We start from the raw sequence: 24,964 nt of genomic DNA on the forward strand, positions 1-24,964 counted from the left end.
GCTGTCATAATGCTATTATCGCTGTCATAATAATTAACCATTCGCACTGCATGACTATTTCCTGTCTGGTCTTCTCATACTCTTGCGGTGAGATGCGTGACAGGTCGATTACCGCAAAGTACACGGCGATGACAGATTTTTCGATCTCGTAACACAACTCACCGGAAATTAGAAACCATACCCTGCTGCGAATTTCAGAATCGCATGAATCTCGTCATGCAAGTGCCCATCGTGTTTTATCACAGTGTAATAAAAGGCTCAGGCTTCTTTATTTGTTAATTTGAGCAAACCTTTTTCCAACTACCCACCTTGTGGGAGAGGGAGGTCGCGGTTTTCGTTGACTCATGCATTAGGTAGCAGCTTTCGCATGGCTTGATACCGTTGAGACACAGGCGGCCCAAGCTCTCAATGTTATCGGGTTTTTTTTTTTTTTTTTTTTTTTTTTTTTTATGCGAACGTTCAGGCTAACGTGACATACGGCATGTACTATTACATAACGACCGAATTTGACCACGCGAAACAGGACTCCCGCCTTGCAGCATATGGAGGTGTTGTGTTACAACGGTTTGAATTTATAAAGGTTTGTATGGGAATGCAACGGCTTTGCTTGAAAAGCCAATTATTCTTATATTTTGTGAATAAAATCTACTTACCCTGTTGCTGTGTTGTATTCTTTGTTGTTTGCCAGCTCCTCGGGCCGATCTAACGCGATTTCGGCGAGCTATCGTTCTGTGGGTTTCCACTTCTAAAAGAAAGACAAGGCCGGACACTGATTTCCGGAGTGCCCGCCGCTCGAAGCGAATAAATCCACTGAAAATAACCCTGCCGGCTCAATTCCTCCGTAGAATCGAAGAAGAAATGTTGAAGTTCCATGTCAGTTCACTCGCTACGCGATTCCGTCCACAACGCCTTGGCAACGATACATTTATTTCGAGGTTGCTTCGCTCGTAAACCCGAAAACAGCCGCGTCACAAAAGTTAGGACACTTTCGCGGTGTTGGGTAACTATAATTAGCCCGACCGGGGGTAGTCAGCAACGATTTGTCAACGGTCAAACCAAAATGCTCCCCGGGTACCCTCGTGCTTTAGTTGTGAAACCCATAGAGGGAGTGCCCGGTTACCCGGGTTTGTAATAAAATTCATGCAAGCCCATAACAAAATATCATATTTCATTACTCCTACATTTGGCTTAATTTTTTCATTCATACTTGTCTCTGCAAAGTTTAATTTGACGAGAAGACCGTAAAGCTTTTGAATAGTGATATTTACTGTTCACATGAAAGATCCTGAAATATTATAGTTTTAAAGTTACAGTATTGTATAGTGAATATAAACTGGGCTGTTTGTTGTACCTTCAATGTATGAATGTGTTCTGTAAATAAACTGAAGCCAATTATTATAGTTGATATTATTCATAATTGAAATTACCCTGTCACTGAGTTCATCGGCACAGTATCATTTATATTGTCATTATTTTTACAGGTTTTTATTTTTGATGATAAGGTGCCAAGCCATCCCAGTTTGAATGGACTTCACAGAAAACTTCACGAAAAGCTCCTGCTAAACGAATGCAAAGCAGAACTGTTTCTACAGAGGAAATGGATGTGTCAGATTCCATGGAAGGGTCACTCAATAATTATGTATATACCACTTGAAACAGTTTCAGCAGCCACTGAACAAGGTTCAACCTCATGTACTGATAATCTGGAGTCAGCAGGATCCCCTGATGTTGATATTAGGGGCCTTTAGCACCGAGAGTTTTCATAGCGACGGCGGCGTCGGTGGACGAAAGAGACTGGGGCGAGGACGGCGTTGTTCGCGCCAAAATATAAACCTTTAGCACCCTTCATTTTCCGACTGCAACTTGCCGATGTCTTTGAAAATGAACAAATTTCAGACTTGTCGAGAGATACTTTTTCTTAGCTATGCAGACAACAACATTTCGGACGAAGAATTTGTTCCATTATACGACTGTTATCGTTCAAAAAATCCAGATTTCGGCTATCAATCGCACGATGTTTTCGATCTAGAAAACACGAATTCAGCTGACTGCAAAGCCGAATTTCGCCAACTCTGGAGAAATATTTCCAGTAATCGATTTAAAAGCAAACAAAATAAACATTGAAAACACTTGTTCTTCAAAGTATGTATACTTGTGAACACGGGGCTTCCAATTTAGTCCAACATGCAATCTTTAAAAGTTCTGAAATACGTGTAAACATTAAGCTTAAATCTTATACAACAACAACATGTTTTAAATAGACACTTTGATAACTGATTACTTATTTAGCAGCTTTTCCGCAACATTAAAAAATGCAGTATTCATTTGTTGCTGCTGAACGATCATAGCTTTCATCATTTGCTGCTGACTTTCCTGTTCCTGTTGTTTTGCACGTAACTCCTGTTGTCTAATTTCGCGGTCAGCCGCTGCTTTTTCTCGTAAAAAGTCGACCAGTGGTTCTGCACGTCTCGACTTACGACGTTTTGGAGAACCTCCACCTTCGTCTGAATTGCGTTTCTTGGTCCATTTAAGGCTCTCCATCACTTTTTTTCCTGATATCTTCTGCAGTTTCGTTGTCCTTGAGTTGCTGATTCGATGCCGATTTAGCCTTTGCTTGTATGGCATCTTCTCTCTCGACTAACTCCTCGATCAGTGATTCCTTCTCCGTTAACTCTTCCACGGAAACCCCACTTGCCTTCTCTTCCTCATCTTTTTGCTGAACATTTTTCGCAGAAGGTTCCACCGCTCTCGTACAGCTTTTTTTACCCTTCAGTTGGAATTTTGGAGAGTGGATTTCATTCACACTGTCGACCATCGCTTCCCAAGCCAGTCCACGAGCGGAACTTCCTTTCTTTGCTAGCATTTCTCTCAGAAAAAGCACATCATGTTCTTCGCTCCACTCCATCGGCCTGGAGTGAAACAGCGGGAAACGATAGGTAAAACATAATGCATAATTTTGATAAGAATAAAGAATCAAAGCAGCTAAAACCTTGGCCAAGTAGCTTAATTTACTCACTTGGATTTTCGCACTTGATCATCAGATGCCGCCGTGTTCTGTCTGCGTCTACAAACAGCTGTCCTTTTAAAATGCGATGAATAAAATACGTTTTATGTCAAAAGCTATTCAAGTAAATTACGAGAAGATATTCTCTTAAGTTGCGAAAACTAAAAGGCCGGGAAAAAAACGAGTATAAGCGGACGAAAGACTCATATCTACTCACGTTTTCTACACACCGTGAAAACAAGCCTTTTGAGGTCGGCGCCGAGCCCAGACGACTTCGCGCCAAATGTACGACGTCAAACGGAAATAAAACTTCACTTCCGGGCGCCGTCGCCGTCCTGAAAACTCTCGGTGCTAAAGGTCCCTATTATTACAGAGCTGCAGCAGAAGATCACATTATTGGAACTAAAGCTAGGTGATTGTGAAGAAGAGTTGACCAAAGTGAAAAATGAAAAGGAGCTTTTGCTAGGGCGGCAATTTTCCCTAGACAAAATAAAGGATGATGATTCAGCGATTTTATTTTATACTGGCTTTCCATCATATCAGGCACTGATCAGTTTCTATAAGTTTATTGAGCCAAAACTGGGGAAGATGCAGTACTGGAAAGGAGAGCAGTTTGTGAAAGAGAGTCAGCCTTATCAAGAAGATGAAAATCGCAAAAAGCCTGGACCCTCCAGGAAATTAGCATTTCTCGATGAATTTCTGTTGTTATTAATGCGACTGAAGGCTGGCCTATTTGTTCAGGATCTGGCTGACAGATTTGGTATAAGCATCACCCTTGTTTCAAGGATTTGCATTACCTGGACAAATCTGTTGTACTTTGAGCTTCAGAGTATTTTCCCTTTCCCTACCCAAGAGTTGGTACGCAAAAACATGCTGGCAGAGTTTGCAGAATTTTCTACAACCAGAATCATTTTGAACTGTACCGAGATTTTTATTCAGTGGCCGTCTGCAATGCTCGCACAGTCTGAAACTTGGTCCGATTATAAACACCATAATACTTGGAAGCTTCTTGTTGGAGTTACGCCAAATGGCCAAGTCATGTTTCTTTCTGACCTCTGGGGTGGACGTGTATCCGATAAACAAATTACCTGCGAAAGTGGAGTGCTTGATTTATTAGATAGTGGTGACAATGTTATGGTTGACCGTGGCTTTGACATAAAGGACATTGTGCCTGATGGTCTCACCGTCAATATGCCACCATTTTTAGGAGGACGGGATCAAATGACTGCGGCTGATACAGAAGAAACTATGACCATTGCCTCTGTGCGAATATATGTGGAGCGGGCAATTGGTAGAATTAAAACTTACCATATTTTAGACGGTAACCTCCCAAACACATTAAGCCCATATGCGACACAGATTGCAACAGTATGTGGGCTATTACCAAACTTTCTTCCTCCTTTACTACAACCTGCCAAACCAAATTCCTAGTTTGTATTGTGACTATCCAGATTGAAGAATTTTGTTATAGCTTCGGCTAATACTGGTAATTGTCTAAGTGAAGTCCAGTTTTGTCTGTAATCATACAGACGGTAGCATAGCAAAAGTCTGATTAACTTTGTTTAAATCACAAGTAACAGTATGATTACAGACAGAATTGGCCGACACAAAGTCCTTTTACCATTATTAATCAAAACAGAATTTAAGAAGTATCGTAAGCATCAATTGTGGCAGTGTACAGTGGATGAATAGAAGGTTAATATTTATTTGAACACGCTGTCAAATCATCAGCTAATAACAAATTACAACATGTAGTTCTAACTTAATAATAATAATGATCTAATTTTAATATAATCTAATTGTGTAAAATTTAATTGTAGTTCCAAGAAAAACATCAACATCCCCACCCCTCTTGAAATTTTAATTATGCTTCATACATTTCTTTCTTTTTTGTCTTTGTAACCACCACCCCCCCCCCCCCCCGCCCTTCTTGCCCAGGTACATTTCCCCCTTAGGAGAATGTATAGGGAGTGAGTATTAGTAAATGGGTGTATTCATGCATAAAAGCCAAAAAAAAAAAAAACCAATAATTATAACCTGTTGTCACCCACCTGGGAAATCAAAATAATCCTACTTTCAACTTAATTCAACTGTATTCTGTGAAAATACAGATAGAGAATAACAGAGAGACAGTGCAAGTGCAAATTCATCCCTGCGCTGCCATGTATTTACATCATAAGTGTATTTTTGGGTAACATTGACTTTGCATTTTTACATAAATGAAATACTAATGATGGTAACAATAAATTAATAAATTTACTGCCCAGTAATAGATCAAACTTTAGCTTATGCTTGTCTCTGAAATTTCATTTTCAAGCCAGCCCTTGTGCAGTGATATTGGTCATAGGCCAGCCAGCCACCATGCAGGTAGAGAATCTTTCCCCGTTGTACTCGTTTGGTAAGAAGCTCAGGGAAAAGTGCCCTTCTGTAGAAGAAGTCAATCTTGGACAGAAAGTCACTGGACCAAGTATTGTCTAAGGAAATCTTCTGCAGAAATAGTGGCCTGTCCTCTCCAAAGTACACTGTGAGAATAATACGTTTCAGATCCAAGTTAGAACAGTAGAGCTGTCCTTGAATTTGAATATAGTAGTTATGATTTCTTTTAAGCCTTACAGTTCCATCAGAAAGTTTCTCCAGAAAAAAGGTTTTATTTTTGCATGCCTCTTCAATAGTCATGCCAGCTTTGCTTAAGGGGGATTTAATTTCCATTCCCCATTTTTCTTGTGTGTGCGTTAAGGTGACAATTCTGTCTATGCGGGCTCCTAGGTATGGTTTGTCCTTAGACACCAGTAGCCCAACTTCCTCAACTGTGACATCAATCCCAGCTGTTCGCATTTCCCTAATATATAAGTTCACTGCCTTTGGTTCACTTTCAATGCCATATTGAAGAGCATCTGTTGTGAAGACAATTCTGGGAGACAATTCTGGGAGACAATTCTGAAAACTTTCACTAAAGGTTTTGAAACTCTCCTCCTCTCTTGTTCGCTGATTTGGCTCTCTTGGGTCAAATTTTATGATCTTGGGTTGCAGACGAATGTTTTTCTTGCCGAATCGTATCTTTCTAATCAAGACCTAGTCTAGTGGCTTTGTTGCGACACTTTGGTTGCGCGGCACAACCCATACAGACAGCCGTGACGTGCAGGACAATGGTTCAGCGTGTTTTTGCAATCCTCTCCTTGTGAAGTCTTCGATAGCAAACAGTACGCCTCCTACGTGGTTGCATTTGCCTTTGTCGAGTCTGCCAAGTCCAGCCGGACACGTGCACGCTTCTCGCAAAATGTCACACTGAGGTGAGAACTCCACTAAAATTCTATACGGATTCTTCTTCATTGAAGGAAGAACGCTGGCCTTAACATAGGTCTTGCCTTGATAAGCTTTGCTTTCCAGCCGTTTAACGTTGCCTTCGAAGAAAAATTGGTAACTTTTCAGCTTCTGTAGTTCGTATAGTGTGATCGTCCGGGTGAGTGTGGTTCTGAAAAGAACTGCTGTTGGTGACTGACATTTCGACAACCTGAGCGGAAGTCATCTTCAGAGTCAAGTGAATGATGTTTGTCAGTCGATGATGTTATAAGTCTGGTCCGTTGAACGTGATTGGTCAGTATAGCGATGATGGTATTGGCTGGAAGACTCGTGCAAAGTTTGTCATCAGTGATAGGTGGGTTTCGATCCGTCTATTGTTAGTCAAATAGGTCGGTTTTTGGTCCGTGTATTGTTAAGTTGGCCTGTTAGAAGTCCGTTTGTCGGTTTCGTTTCTGTCATGGATAAGTCGTTTGTAAGGTGCCGGTAGTTGTTGACATCTGTTAAGAGGCGTTTGTTCTAGGTTAGTGTACCAGATTTCCAGAGTCAGTCGTTGAAAATAGTTTGTACTGTAGGTTAAGCACTGAGCAGAGTCCCAGTCAATGATGTGGTTTGTCAGTTGATGATGTACAGCAATGTGATTGTTGGCATCACCATTTTTCGTGGCTCGTTTGTGTTCAGTCAGTCTCGTGTTAAGGTTTCTGCCAGTCTCACCAATGTAGGAAGCCTGGCGGTCGGAGCATTTGATCTTGTAAACTGCTCCCTGTCTGTAGTTAGGTTCGTCTCTGTCTTTCACGTTGGTCAGTAAGTGTCGTAACGTAGTTGTAGGTTTGTGGGCTACACGATTGTTGTAGGGCCGTAGGATCCGTGCGATGGTCGCAGAAGTGCCCTTAATGTAAGGAATAGTCACTGTAGTAACAGGTGTAGGGTTCTTGTTCGTAGCGTCAGCTTCAGTAGGTCGGTAAATGTTTCGTCTAATAAAGTCAGCGTTGCCGTTACCGACAGAAGACATCATGGACTTACTGAACCATTCACGTGACTCTGAAGATGACTTCCGCTCAGGTTGTCGAAACGTCAGTCACCAGCAACAGTTCTTTTCAGAACTACACTCACCCGGACGATCACACTATACGAACTAAGGAAACTATTGCTGGTCTCTGAACGGACTTCTAACAGGCCAACTTAACAATACACGGACCAAAAACCGACCTATTTGACTAACAATAGACGGATCGAAACCCGCCTATGACTAATGACAAACTTTACACGAGTCTTTCAGCCAATACCATCATGGCTATACTGACCAATCACGTTCAACGGACCAGACTTATAACATCATCGACTGACAAACACTATTCACTTGACTCTGAAGATGACTTCCGCTCAGGTTATCGAAATGTCAGTCACCAACAACAGTTTTTTTCAGAACTACACTCACCCGGACGATCACACTATACGAACTAAGGAAACTATTGCTGGTTTTCAAAATAAAAGCGCGCTCGAGCTCCATCTAGTCAAGCCATTCATTGCAATTCACTTGCTCGAAAAAAATTCTCGAGCTTTGGTTTGTTCGAAACGTTATAAATCGTGAAAAAGGATTTTTTTTGAATGTGAACAATCAGTGCAGACTGCCTTGAACGTTTGTTGAAATTTTCGAGAAATAAAACCACACACGGTGACGAAAGATTAGCACGTATTTTATATAGTACTAGTCTGAGTTTTCTATTTTGTATTTCTCTACAAAACCATTTTCCCTGTTTTGTCAATAGGGCCTTCAAACTCTTTTCTGCGGTACCGAGCGGTAACCGTCAACAGTTCAAGCTAGTTCGGTTTTTCGCTCTTAGACTCGTACTACACGAAACAAAAATACCTCGAGCTAACTATATTTTATCATTCAATAAATACACAGCTACCATGAAAACTCTGTTTGTACAAATACATTAGAGTTTTTCATTGCTTCTTTGTTACGTGTATCGCAAAATGATCTCCCTGGGGTCATTAACGCCTAAAATTATGCAAGAGACCGAGAAAATGAACGAACTAATGTTTTTCAAAGACGTCTTTATTGCAGTGAACTAATCTTTAACAAGAGATTATCAAGGTAACACTTGTTTTTAAAAATGGAGCTGCATGCGTGTCATCTAGTTAGCGCAATGCGTGCAAGACCTATTCCATTAGTAGCGCAATTAACAGCTTTTATCGCTGGCTACTGTTTTACATACATGTTCAATTGTAGTTGTAGGTGTTATAAATGTTTTTCTTTTGTTTCTTTTTCCTTTTCAATATTAACTAGTTTTACCTTTTTTTTGTTCAAGAGACATGCAAATTTTTTCATTAGCTCATCTACTAAAGATTACTATCTCATTCTCTGCAACTGCTCGCCTTTTCACTTAAATATGTCCTTAAAAAGATACAAAACTTAATTTAAATTTTGGTATCCTATCCTTAAATGTTCGGGGGATAAGATCTTTTGATAAACGAAAAGCACTTTTTCATTGGTGTATGAAGTATAAAGCTGATATAATTTTTCTACAAGAGACCTACAGCACATCCGAGGTGGAAAACACCTGGAAATCCCAGTGGAGAGGAGACTTGTTTTTTTGTCATGGTTCTGAACACAGCAGAGGTGTCTTAACACTAGTCAAAGAAGGGCTTGACTGTAAATTTGAGGTATGTAAACAAGATAATCTAGGTCGGTATATCATTCTAAAAGGTCTTGTTCAAGGTCAATCTTTTTTATTTTTGAATATCTATGCGCCAAATAAGACCAACGAACAATGCATCTTTTACGACGAAATACAGAACGAATTCGACAAATTGGAAATTGACACTGATTGCAAAATAATAATAGGTGGTGACTTTAATGTTATCCGCGACCCAGATTTGGATGGATCGGGAGGATCTCCAAAATTGAAAGAATCGTCCAAAAAGATAGAAAATCTATGTTTTTCTCTTGACCTAATAGACATCTGGAGAATCAGAAACCCAAAATTAAAACGTTTCTCCTGGAGACAGAAAACTCCAATGATTCAACGGCGGTTAGATTATTGGTTGATATCAAATAATATACAGGAAGAGGTTGATAAGGTCGATATTATCCCTGCTATTAGATCTGACCATTCCGCCATTACGTTGTACATTAATGGTATAGAGAACTCAACCTATGGACCGTCTTTTTGGAAATTCAATGCAAGTTTGTCAGAAGATAAAGAATATGTAGACCTAATTAGAAACAAAATCGGTGAATGGGTAGACGAAAGTAGAGAAATCGAAGACCCGCGGGTTACCTGGGATTATTTAAAATATAAAATACGCTATGAAACGATTGGTTATAGTAAGAAGAAAGCAAAAGAGAGAAGGTCAGAGCTGGTAAATTTGGAAATTAGATTAAAAGAGTGTCAGCGAAAATGTGACGAACACCCAAGTGCTGAAAATCTCTGCGATTTAGAAGTTCTCAAATCAGAATACGAACGCCATTATGATTATATAACACAAGGAGCAATCATAAGATCTCGGGTGAGTTGGTATGAAGAGGGCGAAAAGAATAGCAAGTATTTTTTAAATTTAGAAAGTGCTAAAAAGAAAAAGACATGTATACGGAAATTATCCGTGGATAATGATTCATATATAACAGACCCAAAAGAAATAATGAAAGAGATTCATGATTTCTATGAAAAACTCTATGATAGAGACTCGTATAATTTAGGTGAGAATTCAATTGATCGTTTCCTTAATGAAGTGGATACTAAAAAATTGTCTGATGAAGAGAAAATGACTTTAGATAAACAACTTACTAGATCCGAACTGTACGAAGCATTGAAGACATTTCCGAAAAACAAAACACCTGGAAGTGACGGTTTAACTGTGGAATTTTACTTGGCGTTCTGGCACGTGGTTGCAAAGTATCTCGAAAAGTCTCTAAACTTCTCTCACCAACACGGGCAACTATCAACTTCGCAAAAGCAGGCAATGATTACCCTATTGGAGAAAAAAGATAAAGATAGACGATTTATAAAGAACTGGCGACCTATCTCACTGATCAACGTAGATGTTAAAATTGCATCCAAAGCGTTTGCTAGAAGGCTGGAGCCAATCCTGCCAGAACTTATTCACCATAATCAAAATGGTTTTATCAAAGGAAGGTCTACATTTGATGCAGTTAGAACAATCGATGATTTACTTGAATTGGCAAAACTCACAAATACAACAGGTATTCTAATGGCAATTGACTTTGAAAAGGCATTTGATTCTCTGGACCATACATATCTATTTAAAGTATTGGAAAAATTCAATTTTGGACCGTATTTTTTACAATGGGTAAAAACATTTTATACAAACATATCCAGCTGTATCTTAAATAACGGCTTTACTACAGATCTTTTCTGTATCCATCGTGGTGTACGACAAGGTGACCCTCTATCACCTTTATTATTCATCTTAGCTTTGGAAGTTCTCGCATGTCAAATCAGGCAGGATAAAACCATACAAGGAATAATGGTCAAAAACGTGGAGATCAAACTCACGCTTTTTGCAGATGACATGACTTGTTTTCTAAAAGACATAAATGCATATTCGCGACTTTGTACAACTTTAAAGGTTTTTTCATTGCATTCTGGTCTCCGAATTAACGACGATAAAACAGAAGTTTTTGGTATCGGCCCACATAAACTAGTACAAAATGACTTTACTCACAAAGTGCGAAAATCAATCAAGATATTAGGTACCGTTTTTGACTATCACAAACCATCACGAGACAAAGCAAACTTCGACTCAATATTCAAATCTATTAAAAAAACGCTGAGTATGTGGAAGTGGAGGGGTCTTACCCTGATTGGTAAGATTCAAATAGTTAAGACCTTCATTATTCCAAAATTTTTGAGTAAAGCGACTGCAATCTCAATATCAAACGATCTTGTCAAGGAGATAAACAGACTGATTTTCGGTTTCATTTGGAAAGGTAACGATAAAATTAAACGGACCGCGCTTATCAATGATATTGAAAATGGAGGACTAAAAATGCTTGATATTGAATCCATGATATCGGCTCAAAGAGTGATGATCTTAAAAAAGTATCTAGGAGAGAGCAACAGCACTTGGAAAACTATTTTAGATGATTTCTTTTTTGGAAATATAGGTGGAAAACTCATCCTGTTCTGTGATTTTGAAACTAGTAAACTACCGGTTCATCTTCCAATATTCTACAAAGAGTGTCTAGAGGCATTTCGTAATTTAAAGAAATCCAAGGTAGCCACCTATGAGGATGTTGTAGACCAAATTATTTGGAATAATAGGAATATTGTGATACACGGAAAATCTCTTTTTGAAAAACATTTGTTTACTAAAGGAATTGTTAAAATTGGTGACTTGTTATCCGATACGGGTAAATTTCTTGAAAGCCCTAAAGTGTTGGAAGCGAATCTATCTCCAATCCAGTACTTCAAATTAATAGGAATTGTAGATGCCATACCAAAAGAATGGAGATTAATTATCAAAGAATCACATATTCAACATCAGCAACTATATCCTCAACAGCATTTGGATACAGTGTATATTTATATCGACGAAACCAAATCGGATCTGTTAAAAGCCTCTTCAAAACTTTTGTATAAAGGTTTTAAAACAAAGAAACAAACTCCTCCAACCGCCAAAAGGAAGTTGAAGGACAAATATCCAGAGGTTATAGAAGACTGGAAAAAAATTTATTCTTTACCATTCACTGTCACACTTGAAACAAAAATTAGAGAGTTCCAATATAAATTATTAAACGATATAATTTTCACAAATGAGAGGTTATTCCGTTTTAAAATGATTGAATCACCAATGTGCACCTTTTGTTTGAAAGAGGTCGAGTCCCTCGAACATTTGCTCTTTTATTGTGATACAACAAAAGACTTCTGGCGGGCTTTTTCTTCTTGGCTTTCAAACCAGAATGTATCTTTGGACACTTTGACATTTGAAAATATATTGTTTGGAGTGTTCAACAACAACGAAGACTTTATTATCCTGAATCACTTGATACTGCTAGGAAAGTTTTTTATTTATAAATGTAAATTAAATAAAATTAAACCAACATTAGCAATATTTTTAGCAAAGACAAAAACCGTTTATTACATTGAAAAAAAAATAGCTACCAAAAATAACCAACTTTATAAACATTACAAAAAGTGGGAAAAACTAATGCCATCTCTTAATAATAGTTGAGCTTAATTTGTAATTTCTCCTTCTCAGCATGTCACTAACTTACTTTCTTTTTTTTTTTTTTTTTTTTTTTTTTTCTGTATTTGGGTAGCTGCACTATTGTAAACAACGCATTGTATATTCTTTAGGTATAATTAGGCTACGATTAGTAATTATAATTTGTTGTATGTAATCTATTGTAGTTATGACGTATTGTAAGTATTGTAACTAGTGTTATGTCTTGTGTTGTATTGTATGTATTATAACCCAAAATGTTGAAAAAAAATAAAAATTACAAAAAAAAAAAAAAAAAAAATCAAGGTAACAGAGTGAATCCCCCATATAGGTCCTCTAACTAAGGTAATCCCTCTTAAGTTATTTTTAGACATTGTACCCAGTTCTTCCGCGGATATTACTATTGCGTTGCGTGGATGTTTTTGTGGAGGATCTGTTTATGTTTTGTTTCGTTTCGTTTCGTTTCAAAGCAAAGGAAAACCTCCAACGCTGTGGAGATGTCTTCTTTGATATTTTGATTACAAGCAAAGGAGCTTCGGCTCTTGGTATGTTTTAATACATTTCGAAACTTTAATAGGAGTTTAAAATAAGAGACGGTGTCCCCTGCTTGCGCACAAACAATAACAACTAAATGAGCGGCATAGAATTGTTTAGACAAACGAGTGTAAAGCAAATAAACGTCCAAACACAAGCTGAACAAACAGATGGTCGAAAGTGTAGGCAGACGTTCGCTGCCCAAATAGCAGTAAAATAGCAAATAGCAAATACCAAATAGCAGTAAAGGCAACGACGCCAAAGACAACGTCAATTAAATCAAAGGAGACCTATGGCCAAACTCGTGGATTAAGTAATCTAGAGATGAAACATATTGGTTAACTTGCAATTACTGGTGTATTATTAAATGCTGTTAAACAAGCCGGGTTTGTACCATGCAAGATCGCACTTAACTCACAAAGTGTAGGCTTTTTCCGTTGGCTTTTTTTTGCACACATATCCCAAAGACATACGTCCAGAATAGCTAGGGTGGCAAAATTGCAGCAGAACATGGAGTGGCAAAGGCTAAGGGTTCTTTGGTCACAGAGGACACTCCTGCCCAACAAATCATAGAGTACTCTCCCCCCTCCCCCACCCCCCCCTTCCCTCACACCCAGATCTTGATGTTGATCTGCCTGCTGGAAAAATGTGCATGTATTCAAGTCGTACGAGCTCACAAACGTTTTTCATTGCATTTCATTCAAGGTTATAGGTAAGGTTTCTTATGAGACAGCACTTCTTTTCCACAGTGGAACCGCTTGTCTCTGTATATATTGCACGTAAAATACATCAAAATAAGTAGACTCTTTTGCAAGTAGCCTGCAGAGTGGGCGAAATTTTTTCGAGCGTGCACTCAGATCGTAAAAAGTTTAGCCGCCATCTTGAATTTTTCATGCAAAGGAAGACTGGAGAGAGAAAAAAGTTTTACCAAGGGGGTGATCATGAATGATAGGCAAGAGAAAGGATAGGGGAGGGGGTGGGGCGAAGAAACCCATCCCCCACCGTCTAACATGGCGGTCTAACATGGCGGGCGCAAGGTTGTAACGCTAACTCGCCCCAATAAGACACCTGCACTGCAGGCTATTTTGCAAGCATCAGTTCAGTGTTGATCCGACAAATCTGTCGACCATAAATATGTGTTCCAACAATAATGATAACAGCTTTATGGAGGTGTCAGTGTATTTAGTATTAACCAATAATTAGGGACAAGCTCACAGGGGGTTTCTTTCCCTTTGTTATCTTTTCAATCAGGAAGCAAGAGTGTAAACAAAAGACAGGGTAAAAATCATTTAAGCTTATCAAAATCAAGTATTTGGGAGTTTCTTTCCAAGTTTATGTGCATTTCACATCCCACTTAGAGTTCAGATCAATGTACTAAAATAAACAAGACAAGTATTGAGAACACAACTTTAATCTAAACTTAACTCGATGCCGGTTGAACATGGACAACTCAACATGAAAAACTTGAGTGTTTAAACTGCAAAGCGGTGAACGAAGGTCCTGCTTGATTGAACGTTGGATCTCACAGCAGATCTAATCAGCCAAACTCGAAAAGTAAAACGATAATACGTCACTACCTCAAGGTGGACACAACGTCGTAGAGTTAGAACAATATTTCAGCTGGCCTCAGGTTTAGATGTTACTAAATTATAAAAATGAAATTACAATATTATACAATGGTGCCGATGTTTGTCTCGATTCAATAGCTGTTTCGTTCATTAAAAGTTGTTCGTTTCGCTCATATAAGCTCATTAAAGTCGAGGAATAAGACACATTCTCATCAAAGCTTACCACATTAGCTTTTCAGGTCACTTTCCAGTAAACAAATGCACATCTCCTGGTCATTTTGAACGCCTAGACGACTCAAATGCTCCGGAAATTCAGCCTTCAAGTTGGCCATAGTACTAATTCGAGCATTCGAAGTCAACTCCACTTCAATTTAGCGAAACACCTAATATTAATGGTCGTGTAAAAGCTACAAAATCATCAATATTCGGGCTGGCAGGATGCATGCATTGAGTAGTAGGCTCGCACTGACTGCACGGTTACTATGGGAAAAATTAACGCCCGGGCGGAGTGTGGGGGTATTCAGCGGGCATGCTTTTAGATAAAAAGTATGTTGTGTAAGCGTCACGGAATATTTAAGTACCGTTCACACATATCTTTAAAGTTAATTACTTTATTTAGGTGTCATCAATTGTCATCAAATAATGTTTAAAACTTTCAAAGGTGTACATTCGCTCAATGTTGCACACCTGGTATCATTTTTACCTCTGTTTGGGAATTTATAATACTCAATTCTTTTTCCCCTCTTCTGTACATAAGTTACAATTACGCCATATCGTCCGGCAAAAATTCATTACAATGGAATGGTAGCATTCCGAGTTCTGCATTGATATAACGCGGACAAACGTGGCCTCTTTCCGAGGCATACTGAAGTACGTTGTTCAGTCACTGTGGCAGCTGACTAAGGTTTAATTAATTTAACGGCAAAGAAAAAAAAGAAGAGTATTTTCTTCGTTTCACTTTTAGGTTTACTGACATGGGATCGAATAATGTTATGCCGTGTTCAAAACAACTGGTAAGAGGCTCAAGAACTTACAAATGGAATTAAGACAGGTTTAAAAACAAAAATCTTGTCTAAGACAAATAATCTGGGGCCAGTTAATAATGCAATCAACTATAAAAATGGTTGTCAATGAGGGCAAAAGAAGAATGGCTGTGAGAGGACTTTGGAATAACTGACACCGAGGCAGTTCGCATGGAAATATTGGGCGCACCCGTCGCAGCCCACCCAGTCTTCTCCGTCATCATCTCGGCAAATCTTGTATAAATTCGCATTCCCCCTGAAAGTAAGATTCCTTACTACGGCGATCTTACAGAACAAAGCAGCTTGAATTCGAAGACATATATTCTTCGAGAAATTCTTTAAGATCACCCTCGAAAAAACCAAAGACATAGCCATTTTCCTTTCTATAATCATGCAAATGCAGACGGAGATAATCCTCGTCCAATTTGTCCGCCATATTTACATTTTACGCGGGAAAAGTATGTCTTGTTACGTATGTGCAAGCGAAATGCCCTTTAATTTTACGGGATCACTTACACAACGTATTTTTACATAAAAGTGTGTCCGCTGAATACCCCACACTCCGCCCGGGCGTTAATTTTTCCCGGTTACTATTTCAATATGGCGTCGGACTCGGTTACTATTCCAACATGGCGTCGGACTCGGGCGCTCTCGTTGGAAAAATTGGGAGCTTACGAATCGACGACTTTTGCACGACGCCGCCGTTAGATTGCGTGACATGCTCACTGCGCATGCGTTTCTGAGCATTTCCCAGCTTCGCGCCAAAGTCGACGACGTTGGTGCGAGCGATTTGCCGGCGTCTTGGAAACAGGAGGCCGTGAGGTTAGTTTTCAAAGTTTTCCCTCGATACTTCGGGTATTTTTGCCAGATAATTTAAGAATCACATTAGGGGCATGTCCTTGATGTTTGATTTCAATTTTATTTGCCTGTTTTCGTTCAAGAAACGACCTTCTACAGTGCCATGTCGAACGCTATGAGTTCAACCAACACTGAAAGCGGTCAAAGCACGACACGGTGTGAATGAAAAGCAAATTGCTGTATGAAAACTCCTTCATTTTAATCACGCTTCACTGAAATATAAGACATTTTTTGGTGTACAATGAATTTGAAAGGACTAAAAGGTTTTAGCATTCGTGTCGACAGTTAGAAACAAGGACTAGATAGCTCAACTAGAGAGCTAGGCGATTTTTTCCTCTGTTATTTTGAGTGGTCTTATAGCCAGCCTAATCTTTTAGAACCCAAATTTTTCTCGACGCACAGCTGCGCTTTCTTTTCTGCCATACTAGCACATTTTGTTGGTCTGTCTTGAGTATTTTTTTTCTCGAGCTCCTGAGACAAAAAAAAATTGCCGGTCGCGCATAAACGTCGTCGTCTTTACTGCGAATCGTAAATTCAAATTTCTACAGGACGACGACGCGAGACTATAAGGTGACCCAACGGCGCCGTCGTCCGAAGGTCGTCGATTCGTAAGCTCCCTAATATAACGCCCGGGCGGAGTATGGGGTTTGGACGCCTGGATGTTGCTTATGCAAGGTAGACGTGTTAATAAACCGCTGTACATGTTTACCTTGCTTGCTTGCGGTTAGCACGGTTAGGTTTGCTTGCGGTTAGCGTCACTCCATTTTGTTTGCGGTTAGCTTTCATTTGTATGTTAGGTAACTCTATATTAATTTATATTACTGTTCATTATATGTAGTTTAAATTATGGAGATTTCGGCAGCTAGCAGCACGGTGGTATAGTGGTAAGAAAGGGCATAGTGACCCGGGTTCGACTACCAGTGAGTGCAAAATTATGTAGTTCTTTTTCGTCATAAAATAGTTACAAGACTTAAAATTTTAGGTCATATTAGTTGACATAGTGTTTCTTCGTTTAGGAACCCGAGAGGAAGTCACCCTCAATCTACGCCCGTGAGGCAGAAACACCCTCTCGTTCGGGTCGACTAATTACGAGCAGTGTCTACACCTGAGTGAGTGAGTAAGTGAGTGACACATTTACATATCGGAGTCCCCGCAACAAACACGTTTCTACGCTTCGCGTATCCACGAGTTTAAAAACGACTTAATATTCAAGCTACGAAACTCACAGAATTTAGATTTATTCAGCCGGTTTGTCTATACTGTTAGAAATATCCCAAACAGAATATATAAGACAGCTTCAAAATTCGAAAAAGAAATTTTAAAAATTGGCCGTCGTATAGTTCACGTTCTATCGAATATGCAGAATGTGGCTATTTCAATTGTTGTTTTGTGACCTTTTGTAAACAACGGAAAGAAATGAACAAAGAATTATAACGCACACTTACACAGCCATTGTAGTCGTTCCCGTTGCCGTTGAAGTTTGCTCAACTAAACTCCCTAAAACCTAATAAAAGGCAAAATAATCAACAGCAAACGAGCACATAACAAACGAACAAAAATGCAGCTTAGAGTGCAGAAAACATCTCTGGTATGAAACAAAACCAAAACATATAAAACGACGTTCCCGCCATTTCGTCTCGGGTAGTTTCGAGAAAGTCACTTCGGCTGTCCACGTATCGCGCGAGTAACATCCTAGTTAACAGACTATTTAGAGAACAGCGGGTTCCCAAAAGAGTTGAAGGACACTCAGAACTGATGAATTAGGAGCTTACTTTAGGATATAAGACTATCTATGCTACCTCGAAGTTACATTGAAACAAACAACTAATGACCTCGCAGCCAGTGTAAACAGAATTATCCATAAGGCTCTGAGTACAAGGTATGGTTCAGTTTACCGGATCATGACCGGATGCAAAGAACAAACTGTAGGACTTTGTAATGATACGATCCTTCGACAAGTTAGAGCTCTGAGAGTTGTAAGTAGTTAAAGACAAGAGATTATCAAGGTAAGAAAGTGAGTCCCCCATATAGACCTTCTACCCAAGGTAATCCCTATTAAGTTATTTTTAGACATGGTACCCAGTTCTTCTGAGAAACTTTCGTTTATTTACCGCTAGTTCCATAGCCTCTTTCCAGTCGAAACCCTCAGCGTCATCAAATTGTTGTTTTGTGTCCATTATTTCTCTGAAGATGCGGTCTTCCTTGAAATTGTGCATCCATGTTAAATATTCTAATAAAACTTTCCTTAACTCTTTTCTGTATACAGGCAGCATGGCATTTTGAGCTTTTATGAGTGCTATTTCTTGACGTGAGTCTCCGCTGCGTTCGTCTAACTCATCCAATTGTGTGCTATGTCGATTCATCGCCTTGTTCAGAATACGCGACCAAGTGTGCTTCCTACCGTTCATTTGTTTCTCTTCTTCCTCTTCTTCAGAAGATGATTGCTCGCTTAGAGAGCTTTTTTCATCTTCAATACTTTCTTGGGAACTTCGCATCTCTGTTTCCTCGTCAGATTCCACTTCCCGACCTTGTAAGTTTTGAAGATAAAATCTCGAACTTGAATTCATGATAGTTCACCATTTACATCCTTCAACTGGCGAGTACATTACTTTTGCAATGACTTCACGCTTTTTATAACCGAGAAGCGACACAGATGTACGACCGAACAATGTCTAAATCCGTGATATTACGTCATCTGGCCAACTCGAAACACCTCGCGCGCAGATTTCACGTATGCCACGCGCGTGTATGTTATTGTGTGTCGCCGATCGAAAATTGAAAATTTTCCCGATTGTCCCGATTGTCCTGGAAAAGTCCCGATGGTCCCGGGAAAGTCCCGGAAAGGTCCTGATTGTTCCTGGAAAAGTCCCTGTTTCTTAAAATGCATTAAAATTTGTTCATTACGAAACAAAAATGTTTTCGGTACATTTTAAGAAGTTTCTTAAAATGCACAGAAAACATTTTTGTTTTGTAATGAACAAATTTTGATCCATTTTAAGAAACAGGTGATGAGCTCCTGTCTGTGTCAGGAGGCGATGGGCTCCTGTCTGCGTGTAATTTGTAGAGTTTGACACGTCTGTAAATAATTTGCTATGTGTTAGGTTTTTTCGACTCATTAATCTTTAATTTTACGAGAGCTAGATATTAGCTCTAGAGGGACAAAAATGTTCCATGAACATGTTGGTTGCTTGCATTTTGTGTCGTTACGTCGGGTCCGGCTGTTTGTTCTGTGCTGCTTCTTATCACGGGTGTCATATTCAGTTAACATGTATTTATCTTTGTCCGGCTTCGCCAGAAATAGCCGTCCTTTTCCTTTTGGAAAGCTATAAGTTTGTCTTAGAGAGACGTTCTTATGTTTCTTGATCTATTTTATCGGGCTTTTTGTCTCTTGAGCTTGATATTTAGGTTTATACCTCCAGTTTGTTCGTTCTGGCACTGCAAATATGGATGTTCACGCGCAAGTCTGTCGACTGCTTTGCGTTTTGTATATGATATGATATTTTGTGATTTTTAGTCCAGGCAAATAGTCCAGGAGCTGAGACCGGAAAAAAGGGATTTCGCTCTCCCATCACCACAGAAAAGGTCTGACAACGGATTTTGAGAGAACAAGACCTCCTGAATAACTCTAGATAGTTCGTAGGGTCGATTTGTGGTATAGGTTTTGAGTTAAGAGGGTGTTTTCTGACGTCACTGTAAATCTCACATGAAAGCGAGGCTAACAAGCTGATGGGCATTTTCTGACGATTTTTTTTTACTTAAAAGTGTCCAGAATAACCCTAAGGTTTGTGTTCTTAACGTTATCTGAGGATACAAGAAATACCACTGTGGAGATAAGTTAAGTCACGTGACCTACCACATGACACAAGACAAATAAAACAGCCGTTGTATTACTGGTAGACAGTTTTCTTTACTTTTTTTCTTGGTACGGCACACTTTACATAATGTTAAGGTCGTCAATTTCAAATGCACCTGCAACCAAATGCTTAGGTTTGTGTCACACGAGACACCATAGCGATCCCGGTCGGTCGGTCGGTTCAGACAAAACCCTAAGAACTGTCTGGTATTAACCCAGGCTTTTCAATTGTGCCGTGAAACGGGGGAAAAAAATCAGACAGACAAAGCGTTTCGGACGAGCCAAAATTTTCAAAATGTACGTATTACACACATGTATAGTGTATGTTTTGGTACCAGCCAAATTCAGCCTTATTTTGAGTCTCGCCTCGCGGCTCGACTCAAAAAACAGCAAGGCTGAGTCTGGCCGTTCCCAAAACATGCACTATACATGAGTGTAATACTGCCCGGAGCGCTTCGATCCAGCCCTTATTCTGGCTTTGTGCGGCGCCTCCGATCTTTGTCTCAGAAAAAAATCCCAATTGAACAAGCCGCGTGGTTTGGTGTAACAATGGGTAAACACTGCGGCTACAGTTCATACGGTTGCTTAAAAAAGTGCGGATGTTCGGAGATTGCGATTGTAAATCGGCGGCAGCTGCGTCATAACATAGAATTCCTGATGAGTTTTTCAAAAGCTGGCGAATACCCCATTCAATTTGTATCATTTGTGTGTCAAAAAGATTATGAAGGGGAATATTGGGCTAAAAGGTAATAGAGTTTTGGCTTGACTGTTGAATAACGCCAAAAGCCAATAAACACGACGTAGGGTCGGATATAGAAAGGGTACGCGGACGCTCAGGGACGCACTCGACCAGTTTAAAAAAAAAAAAAAAACAACGCCCTATTTGATGATCACCATAGGGTGATCTTAAAACTCATTACGCCAGAGCCCAGTCCACCCATACAGCTGTCAGCCGAGCTAACAAACATACTAACCCAAATCGATCCGAAAGATCTCGTAAAGGTGCTGACATACTCCCCTAAACCGTGAGCCTTAAATGGTGTTCATAAAATAAAAGGCTCGCGAGCTCTTCTTTAGACATCTTTCGCAGCTATTCCACTTGCTCTTCTGAAAAGAGGGTGCCTAAGTCAATTAAACACGTCGTAGGGCCGAATATAAGATGGCCGACGCCGGCGAACAAACTGATCTCGAGCGACTAATAAGCGATTTCTCCAAAAGGAGGGCCGAGGTAGATGAAGAGCTCATAGACATGTCTGTCCGCTTGGACAAACTCGAAGATTCTAACAAAATTTTAAGAAGTTTTGCTGCTTTTGGGGCGGGGTTTTTGGCTGCGAGGATAGCGATTAGTATAACGAGGCTAACCTTTGGCCTTGACAAAAAAAAGCAATTAAACAGTTGTTGTTATTTTCCTTTGAGCTTGCGAGAACGACCGTGAACCCACCCCCTTGCGTTTTTGTTCGTTCATATTCCCACGCGGTTAAAATTTTGCTTGCAATCTCGACGAACCTTAGACAAAATAGAGGGTCTGTGGACAGACTACCTCACGGTTGGCCTCTTGATAGACGTTTGTTAAGATCACACAATAGATCGTTTTCGCTGTCACGCAATAAAAAAATAAATCGAAAACATCCAGTGGAAAAAGCTATGAAATTATGATGTTATAGAAGATAACTAAATAAGCCACTTCTCCAAGTTTTAGGCCTGTGCGTTTCCCCAAACTTCAGATATTCGTCGAAATGTTTCACAGATATTTACAGAGCCCACTATGAAAACGCCATGTTGGTGTACCTCCGTGGTACACCAATATGGCGGCCGGAAAATAATGTAAACATCTGGAACTTACTTTGGCTATCTAGGTGACTGATTATCAGTACTGATCAAACAAGCATTTACATAAGCACTTTTCCTAATGCTTTAACTTCTAAAAAGGCTCAAAATCATGGGATAAGTATATATTTTTCGACAAACTCGATCATAGCCTTGTGTCACGCACCTCCATAACCCTGAAATTCAAATGCTCTGGATTCTAAACGAAGCACGCTATTGAGCTGTAAAATTGTAAACAGATATAAATATACCGCCTCTTGTACCTGATGAGGACAAAAACTTTGGTGGCTCTTTCGTTTTGGATTTTAGAAAGAGATGACGTCACGTGAAAACGATCTATATTTAAAAGTCGACGAAATGGCGATGTTTTCTCTTTTTCCCGAACCTTTAGAGGTAGATTTACAATCAAATGGATAACGTCGGCCGGCACGTGGACAGTTCAAGGGCTTTCGTCTCAATTACTTTTGCTTTTCTTTATTTTCTTTGTCATTTGCGAACATCAGATAAGAAAGTAACGATAAACTTTTTAGTGTTTATATCGCTCCGGGATGTCTGTCAACACATGGAATGAAAACAAAAGAGACGATCTAGGGCGCTTTCTATTTCCTTTTCGGAAATTCAAATTGTTGAATTTCCGAAAAACGAACCATTCAACCGAAAATTCCGGAAATCCTTGGAGGAAAATAAAGTGGAACGGAAATTTCCTGTTATAAATTTCCGAAAATTAGGTTTATATAGAGCGTTTTCATTGTCACGCAATAAAAAATAAAATCAAAAACCATTCAGCGGATAAGGTCAAGAAATTGTGACGTTACAGAAGATAAATAAAGAAGACAGTTCTCCAAGTTTAAGGTGTCTGCGTTGTCCCAAAGTTGAGATATTTGTCGAAATGATCCGCGCACATTTTCAGAGCCTGGTACACCAATATAGCAGCCGAAAAATAGTGTTAACATCTGGAACTTCCTTTGGTTATCTGGGACAATGATTATCTGCACTGAACAAATAAACATTTAAATAAGCACTTTTCCAAATACGACAACGTCTTAAATGGCTAAAAAACACGACATAAATACATATTTTCCGACAAACGCGATCGTAGCTTTATGTCAAGCACGACCATAACTTCGAAATTCAAAATGCGCCGGTTTTCAAACAAAGGGCGCTATTGAGCTGGATAGTTGTAAACAGATTTAACTTTAGTACCTCTTATGCCTGATGAGGATAAAAACTTTGGTGGCTCTTTAGTTTTGGATTTAAAAATTTGATGGCGTCGCGTGAAAACGCTCTATACCTCGTGAGGTTGTTATCTTTTCCGGAAATTCAAACCAGAATTTTTCTTTAGATGGAAAGCGTCCCTAGATAATTTCTTGCCGCACTACTGAACATCAAGGAAATTAAAGAGCTTGTCTCAAACAACAGTATATTTAATTTAGAACATTGCTTTGCATTGAAAAACACTCAGAAGGGCTTTTTTTTTTTTTTTACAAACCTTTAGAAGGTTGTTAACTACGAAATCATTTCTTTCAAGTCTATTAAAGTCTGAAGACATTTTTCTTTTAATTTTTAACTCTGTTAATTCGATTTACGCATCAAATACCTGATACAAAAAAGCTCGACATGGATTGCTTGAAAATTGCGGTTCCTTCTTTATATCCACGAGCGAAACTTTCTTTGTCGTGCTGAATGAATCAATTGGAAAGGTGTTAAAAATGCATGATCAGAAACAAACAGATGATAAAGAAATTACTCTTTTATTGTTCGGCTGAACTCAAATAGGGCAACTGCTTAATTATTTATTTATTCCACAAGAACAAAGGTTGAGTTCAGTTGTTAACTTATGATGAAAAGATCGAATCGAAAAGGAGGGCGAGTTATAATAAAAATAACTTAATAAGGTTACTCCTCAAGCATTTGTAAACGAATGAAAACAAAACTTTAAAACGAAACATTCACAAAGGTTGTGGCCATATATAACTCAGAATTTTAGATTAAATACAAAATACTAAATTTCAATAACATTGAGGAAAATAAGTGCTGACTATACGTTGAGAATCAAATTCTAACTTTCTTTTTTCCGCATTCCTGCAACATTCAAACCCCATACTTCACGGTGCAGTAACGAGTGAAAAAGATTGTAAGTAATGTCACCCGTCGGATAACAATTTTTTTTGTCAAATTAAGCTTCTAACCTTCTATTACTACTTAAATATTCATGTCACACGAACAACATTGCTTGTTAAGACAGAAGACATACTGGTAGCTTTCCAAAAGAGTTTAATATTATACTGAATACAGTAATCATTGAGAGGAACACTACAATCCGTTATTACGCTGTAAAACAAGGTTATTGGATGTATCTATGGTCGAAAAAGAAGTTTGCATGGATACTGCTGGCGAAACTCTTCATTTTATGTTGAAGGTATGACATCACTTCTCACTTGCATTCAATCTTACGTAGTATTTAATCAGGGTTTCACAATGCTATGAGTTAACAGCATCGATATTCATAAGCAGTTTCTTTTTTTACTGCGACTAAGAAGGAAACCGAAATGGTTTCTAGTTTTTCATCGGGCTTAAAAATGCTTCATTTTGAGTGTTTAGCTCGCCATTTTGACATTATTATCTTACTCCCGTACATTTGAGTTTAATGAAAACGAGAACAACGTGTCGTTTGCTCTAATTTTCCAAGTGTGACTTTGTCATTGTGCTGATATGCTAATAACGAGAAATTCATTCGTTCTTACAAGATCCCTTCCTTGATTAACTCGATTAAACTTGTAAAACGAATGGTTGATGCTAAAATATATTT

General features: G+C 39.0%; 2 protein-coding genes and 2 pseudogenes across 2 annotated transcripts; 1 reads left to right on the forward strand and 3 right to left on the reverse strand.

Moving 5' to 3' along the window:
* Positions 1–2,277: 2,277 nt before the first annotated feature.
* On the reverse strand, positions 2,278–2,905 carry LOC149110822 (uncharacterized; annotated as a pseudogene).
* Positions 2,874–5,034, forward strand: LOC149110823 (uncharacterized). The gene has a single exon (XM_089291223.1). The coding sequence runs from the start codon at positions 3,593–3,595 to the stop codon at positions 4,433–4,435; it is 843 nt and encodes a 280-aa protein (XP_089147349.1). The 5' UTR covers positions 2,874–3,592; the 3' UTR covers positions 4,436–5,034.
* A 191-nt stretch (positions 5,035–5,225) lies between these two features.
* On the reverse strand, positions 5,226–5,878 carry LOC149110824 (uncharacterized). The gene has a single exon (XM_089291255.1). The coding sequence runs from the start codon at positions 5,837–5,839 to the stop codon at positions 5,291–5,293; it is 549 nt and encodes a 182-aa protein (XP_089147381.1). The 5' UTR covers positions 5,840–5,878; the 3' UTR covers positions 5,226–5,290.
* LOC149110825 (uncharacterized) lies at positions 5,857–16,053 on the reverse strand (annotated as a pseudogene).
* Positions 16,054–24,964: the final 8,911 nt, after the last annotated feature.

The sequence above is a fragment of the Orbicella faveolata genome, unplaced genomic scaffold, assembly GCF_042242905.1.
Source record: "Orbicella faveolata isolate gen_17 unplaced genomic scaffold, um_ofav_v1 contig_24, whole genome shotgun sequence".
Lineage (NCBI taxonomy): Eukaryota > Metazoa > Cnidaria > Anthozoa > Scleractinia > Merulinidae > Orbicella > Orbicella faveolata.